The sequence below is a fragment of the Bos javanicus genome, chromosome 26 (assembly GCF_032452875.1).
Source record: "Bos javanicus breed banteng chromosome 26, ARS-OSU_banteng_1.0, whole genome shotgun sequence".
Lineage (NCBI taxonomy): Eukaryota > Metazoa > Chordata > Mammalia > Artiodactyla > Bovidae > Bos > Bos javanicus.
Window position 1 is genome coordinate 40,064,099 of NC_083893.1, and position 7,034 is coordinate 40,071,132.

Genomic DNA, 7,034 nt, shown 5'->3' on the forward strand with positions numbered 1-7,034 from the left:
CATTTTTTTGGCTACATACTACAACATGTGAGATCTTAATTCCCTGACCAGGGATCAAACCCTTGTCTCCTACATTGGAAACACAGCATTAACCACTGGACTGCCATAGAAGTCTGAGACTATTGTTTTAGATACTGCATTTCAAGGTCTTATTTTGTGGCATGCACTGTTCAGAAGCAGATCTCATCAAATCACTGTGATGATTAAATGACATGGATATTGAGATCTCCATTTGAGGCTGGGGAAACTGAGGTTCAGAGGTGCAGTGACTTGCCCTAATGGGGTCTACAGTGTCTTTGTGATGGATTTCTCAGCCAAGAGGATTCTCAAGTCCGAGGTGAGAATAGATGCTGGATAACTTACTGTGGCCCTAGGCATCTGCTCTGGGAGCAGAGCTGGGCACTGGGGTTTCACTGTATCTCACAAGTGGTCCTCCCCACCCCTCTTCCTTGGTGGCTACTCATCAGGGCCAAGTGGCCACTAATCTCTTTTCCTCCTCTTTCTGCCAGGTTGCACCATGTTTGCACTCCTATGCAGAGGAAGTAGCCACAGTTATTCAGTTTCTCTGGCCTGTTAGAATGACTTTTGTTTACAAGTGACATTTTATCCCAATCAAGGATATGACCTATTTTCTGAAGATGCTCAGCAGAGTTTCATAATGATCTGCAGGCTGATCTCAGTAGGTTGACCCTGGGGACCAAATTCCTAGAACATTCATATGAGAAAGACTCTCAGCTGCCAAGCACTTATTCCTGGTGAGGGAACTGAAGTTCAGAGAGGGGAATGGGGACAACACCAGACAGTAACCAGAGCCTAGCCCCCAATTACTGTGCACGTATTCATTCTTCCGGGCTTCCCTGGTGGCTCAGTGGTAAAGAATCCACCTGTCAATGCAGGAGACATGGGTTTGACCCCTGAGACAGGAAGATACCCAGAGAAGGAAGTGTTAATGCACTCCAGTATTCTTTCCTGGGAAATCCCATGGATGAGGAGCCTGGCAGGCTACACCCTTGGGGTCGCAAAAGAGTTGGATACGACTCAGCGACTAAGCAACAGCATTCATTCAGCCACTTCCCTTCACCAACTTAATTCTGCAGATGAGCAAAGTGCTGTTCCAGGTATTGAGGAATCAACAGCCAGCAAGCCTCACAGAGCCCCTGCCCTGGTGGAGCAGAGACTCCAGTGTTAATGTTACGTCATCACACAGCTCGACACACCACTTGCTGTTCTCATCCCCAGGAGATGAGAAAGTGTATCCCTGCCCATGGCAGGTGTGGGTGATTCAACAAGATAATGATGGTGAAAGTGGAAAGCCCCCACTGGAGGATGACACTTCAGCCTGGTAGCGACCTTCACAAGAAATCAAAGTTTCTCTTGGCAGGGGAGGTTTCTCCATTGTGTTAGGATCTTTTTGGCAAGAATAAACCCAAAGACACAGTTTAAAGGGCATGCACACACACACACACACACACACACACACACAGTGAGGGTTGTTGGGGTGGGCCACTTTCATGGGGTCTCTGGTGGACACTAGCTGAATGCCCTCTTTAGCATGGGGTCCAGAGGTGGTGGAAGGGCCTGTTTTGCCCACAGGTTCCCTCTCCTACCTTGTCTGCAGGGGCCCCCCACCACGTCTTCTGACTTGATAAAATCTGCAGCTTGTAGAAGGGTTTAGGCCCCTCCCACTGGGAGTGTCGAATTTGCCCACCCTGGTGCAGCATCAAATGTTGTATTCACTTTGTGACTCGGAAGTTTTACTCCATCCCTGGGAAATCACTTAACTTTGAGGAGGAGGCCAGCATGCCCGCTGGCTTTCCGTGGTGCACCAGCAACATTGCAGGACTCCAGCAGAAGCTTGCTAAAGAAAAATGACAGCCCCCGAGGGTATTTACATCCCATGGAGATGGCTGGAATTATTCTTCCAGAATTTAGAATTGATTTTCAAAATCAAGAATGCAGTTCTGAGTTTGTGCCGTGCGCTGCTGCGTATTCCATCAATAACGAGAAGAATCAAGTGCACACACAAAGGGGATGTTTAAGTTCTAGAAATGGTAAGGGTTTGCGGAGGCCACCAAGACGTACACCTCCAGTGTCGTTTCTCTCCCCTTCCAGTCTTTCGAGGGGTTTCATCAGCAAACCAGTCACCGAAATCGGTAGGAAAGTGCTTTCTGGAAAACACAGCTGGCCTCATTTGAATGAATCATAATGCATTTCTCCTGGTTCTGCTCTTCTGCCCTAGATTCGTTTGTTGGCGGCGTCATTGGCCTCATTTTTGCCTACATTTGCTACAGACAGCACTACCCACCTCTGGCCAACACAGCCTGTCACAAACCCTACGTCAGTCTCCGAGTCCCGCCCTCGCTGAAGAAAGATGAGAGGCCCACGGCCGACAGCGCGCCCAGCCTGCCCCTGGAGGGCATCACCGAGGGCCCTGTATGACCCAGACCTCGGGGGATGGACTGAGCCCAGGCCACGCTCCTCCACCCCGACCTCATCACACAGTAGAAGAGGTTTTCTGTAACATGTTTCTCATCCGTTGTTTCTCCAAGTTCTCCTTCCGCTCCCATTTTGCCGACGATGATCCTGCTACATTCCACGTCTACTTTCAACTCTCCTGAACTGGTCAAGAGAAGGGCCCAGGAACATTTTGTGAGAGACATGTGGAAGGAGGCTGCCGGGGTGGGCGGGTGCAGCTTGGTCGATTCCTCCTTCCGAGATGTTTGCCGTCACGGCCACCGTCCTATGTTTTCATGGTTGTAAAACATAATAAAACCTCCCACCTGGAAGACATGGTGTTGGCGGTCCAGTGCACAGATCATTCGGGGCTGCGGTGAGTTTCACATCCACCCCCAGGGTGGAGAGCCGGCCCAGCTCTAGCTGTGGTGGTTCTAGGTACTGAGCTGTGGGCGGAGACTGACAGCCTTTGAGAACTGTCAGCTGATTACAGCTCTGAAATGGAGTTGCAGCCTGGAGCTGCAGCCTTGACATTGCTAGGGCTCTTTGAATCACTGAATCTGTTACCAAGTCCAAGCTCAGCCTGGTCATCCCACTGAGCCAATAATTGGGAGACAAGGTGTTGAGGCAAGGAATAGTGACTTTATCTGGAAAGTCAGGCACCCAAGGAGATGGTGGACTAATGCCCTACAGCACTGTCTTATGGGGTGTGCGTGCTAGTTCCTTTTATGGAATAGAGGGAGGAGGTCAGGGAACAATGTATGAAGGCCATCAGTCAGTTCAGTCACTCAGTCGTGTCCTACTCTTTGCGACCCCATAAACCGTAGCACGCCAGGCCTTCCTGTCCATCACCAACTCCCGGAGTCCACCCAAACCCATGTCCATTGAGTCGGTGGTGCCATCCAACCATCTCATCCTCTGTTGTCCCCTTCTCCTCCTGCCCTCAATCTTTCCCAGCATCAGGGTCTTTTCAAATGCTCTTCGCATCATGTGGCCAAAGTATTGGAATTTCAGCTTCAGCATCAGTCCTTCCAATGAATATTCAAGACTGATTTCCTTTAGGATGGACTGGTTGGATCTCCTTGCAGGCCAAGGGATTCTCAAGAGTCTTCTCCAACATCACAGTTCATAAGTCTTACAAAATATCTCCTGGTTTGGTCATCCTCGGGGAGGGAATGTATTAATTTCTTCTTTCCCACAGCCATTCACACATGGTCAGGGCAGGGAGTTTCCTAAGACACTTTTAACATTCAGGCTGAGGGGCAGGGTTCCCTGAGGCAGGCCATTATGTGTGCTTATAACTATAAACAGCAATCCTCTCAGTGATTATAGTAACAAAAGCAACAGAAAACAAAGATTAAAGTAAAAGAAACACCAATGTGGAGTCAGATTTTGTTCTTCCCTGTTACAAATCTAGAAGGAGATGAGATAATCATCTCACACATAGGTTTCTACCAGACAGGAGGAACATAAAGATTGAGGGTATGGGGAGAGGGTCAAAGCAGTGTTCTGAGGGTATGGCTGAGGGTACCATATCCTTTCAAGGGAATGGCTGGGTGATGCTGGAGTAAAAGCAGCCTCTGGGTAGGAGTTTTTCCCCTTTAGGGTCCTGGTGCACAAAGGGTTCATCACATGGCAGCATCGGGTCCCCAATCCTATCTGGCAGGTGGCGTTTCAGCATGCTGAGGCTCCCGCAGAAGGTGCCAGAACAGAAACAGAAATATGCTGTCTCTGGCTCAGCTCTTCTCACCGTTTAAAGGTGGCCAGAGGAGAACTGTGTGCAGTCTGAGTACAGAGCCCGCCGCTCCTCAGCCAGCTTGTTCTTTTCAAAGCAGCGAGCAACCTTCCGTTCAGTTCTGATCAGACGTGCCAAGTGCTTCTCCAGATCCTCCAACCGTGGGATGCATTTCTGACGTTTGAAGACTGTCACTTTCCAGCAGTTCCTGTAACAGACTGCATCTGTAGGGACTCGAGTGGCTGTCGAAGCGGTCGCCTGTGTAGCTCTGCCCTGAGCATGCCAGTTAGAACCATCAGGGTGTCTTTGATCAGCCACCTCAGCTGTGGGCTAAGCCTAGGAGTGCCTGTACCACTTGCAAAGATCTTATCAGGTGAGCTCCAGTGCAGCTCCCTAGAGCTATGGTCCTTTCAACCCTGTGTCCACACCCGCCAGGGAGCAACTATTCTATTGTGGGGTAAGGGGAGGGGAAGTCTTGAGGTCCTTCCAAAGTCAGATATTTTTAATTTGCAGCAGTTACATTCATGAGTAACTTTGAAAACACATATGAGATACTTTAAAAGCTAAATCACAGCAATTCATAAGACAATTTAAAATCTGACTTCCCTTATTGCTCAGTGGTAAAGAATCTACCTGCAATGCAGGAGACAGAGGAGATGGTTTGATCCTTGGGTCGGGAAGATCCCCTGGAGTAGGAATGGCTACCCACTCCAGTATTCTTGCCTGGAAAATATCCCATGGACAGAGGAAACTGGCAGGCTACAGTCCATGGGGTCGCAAAGAGCTGGACGTGACTAAAGAGACTAAGCATGCAGCAATTTTAAATGCAGAGCCAAAATTCATATAAAATATAAAAATTGAAACAGTATTCTGATCTAACTAAAAATTCTATAATTTTGAAAATAAAGTCAAATATAAAAATACAGGGAAAGAATCCTTTTGCTACCTGCTGTTAAAAACAATCCACCCAATGCCGCCCTTATATTTCTTTGATCCTGGTTTTCCCCCTACTCTGCATTACAAGCAGGAGGAAAGTGAGAGAACCACACTTCAGTTAATGATGATGACTTAACATTCTGGACCATGAAATGTAAATTTAATATAAAAACTTACATTTAACAATAAATGGAAGGAAAAGTAACAAAGCACAGAGCATTGTTAACGCTGATGATTATTAAATTGAAAGTTCTAAGACAGGCCATGTAAAAGCTTTCATTAAATTGTAATTAAAATCACAAAGGGCGTAATAACATGAAGTGTATGGCAGCATCCTTAGGAGACATAATTACCATGATGAGCCAGTTCACAAAAGGCAGGTGTTTTGTGGGTGCATGTGTTTTAATTTCATGCTCTATTAAGATGAAGGAAATGTAGCATCACAAAGCATTAATAAAATGGCTGAGAATGAAGTCATTTGTTCCCCAGCCCCTGGTCTTTTTTGGAAGTGAGGGGTTACTAATTGAGTCTCTGGCAAAGCAGGTTGGAGACGGTTCGCTCAGAGCCCAGCCAAAAGCTGTGATCCGTGAGGCGCTTCCCTCCCCTTGCGAACGTGCTCAGTCCATCTGCACTGGCTAGAGCCCTGTCCTGTGGCCAACCAGAAGTCAGGGGGCTTGGAAGGGAGAGTCCCCATCATTTTCCTCTGCTCCCTTTCTCCAGGTCCTCAGGTTACTTGCACATGGAGGCGTGGTAGTTTTCTTGTTCATCTGGTTACTGATTCCCAGGCGCCACCCCAGAGCTCCTGAATTAGACGCTGGGGAAAGAGAACCCAGAATCCGTAGTGAGGACTCACAAGCACTTCTCAGACCCCTTGCCTGAAAGGCTTTCTCCTGCCTCCCTTTCCCCAAGAGGGATAGGCTGGAGGGGCAGGAGACTAGTCTATGGAGCTGTTCTCAGGGCGTCTTCTTCTCTGGGAGGGAAGGGTCTCGGAAATGATCATGTTCTTTTCTTTTCTGTTGGTATTTCTGTCTGTGCTGCATGCTGTGTCCCATGGAGCCACATGGACTCTCAAGTCCAAATCCCTAGCGTCTCCCTTGATGGTTTTTTTTTCCCTGATTCCCTTTGTCCGAGGCATAAGCAACACCTCTTGGTTTTACCTTCAAAATACACCCCACACTTCCCCATGCCTCACTCGCCCACTTCCCCCCCGACCTTAGCTGTGGCCACCCTAGTCCAGGGGGTCACCCTCTCTCACATGAATGGCTGTGATGCCTCCTACCTACCTCACCACGTCCACTTCTGGTGCCTAATCCACGATGCACTCAGGAGCCAAAGTATCCGTGTGTGTGTGTGTGTGTGTGTGTGTTGCAGGGCCCAGCCCTGAGACCAGGTAATTATCCTGGGGCAGGAGCTGTATGAAATATATGTAATTCACAACTCACACAGTTTACTGCACCCAATTAGCACACGACACAGGTTAGACAGAGTAGGGAAAATAGAACCAGTGGGTAATGAGCCCTCCCAGGAGAAGTCCAAGGAAGAGATGTCTCTGCACAAGCTGTCAGGCAACAGGGCACAGGGCGGCTTTGTCCAGAGCAGCTACCAGCAGCCTGGAGTCGGGTCCTTTCAGCAGAAGAGCCTTGTAGCCACATGACTTGGGGGTCTTTTTTGAAGGAGGAACAGGGGAGGGTTCTTGGCTCTAACAGTTGTCCCTTCTGTTTCAGTGATGTATGTGGCCCATCAAACTTCTTATCCCAGGTTCTCCCCTTAGTTTATCTCTCGTAGACACCGACAGTCCTATTGCAGGTGTTTCAAAACAACACACATGGACGTTCATGATGACCACTGTGACCCTGTTTTGCGCTACTTAACATGTCCTAAAAACATGGCTTAAACCCTAAAAGTTCCA

At 48.4% G+C, this 7,034-nt stretch overlaps 1 protein-coding gene across 1 annotated transcript in view; it reads left to right on the forward strand.

The window, feature by feature from the left end:
* Positions 1-2,786, forward strand: part of PLPP4 (phospholipid phosphatase 4) — a 147,534-nt gene extending 144,748 nt beyond the window's left edge. The window contains exon 7 of the mRNA XM_061403662.1: positions 2,240-2,786. Within this exon, the coding sequence (XP_061259646.1) occupies positions 2,240-2,439 (200 nt within the window). The 3' untranslated portion in view covers positions 2,440-2,786. The remainder of the gene's footprint in view (positions 1-2,239) is intronic.
* Positions 2,787-7,034: the final 4,248 nt, after the last annotated feature.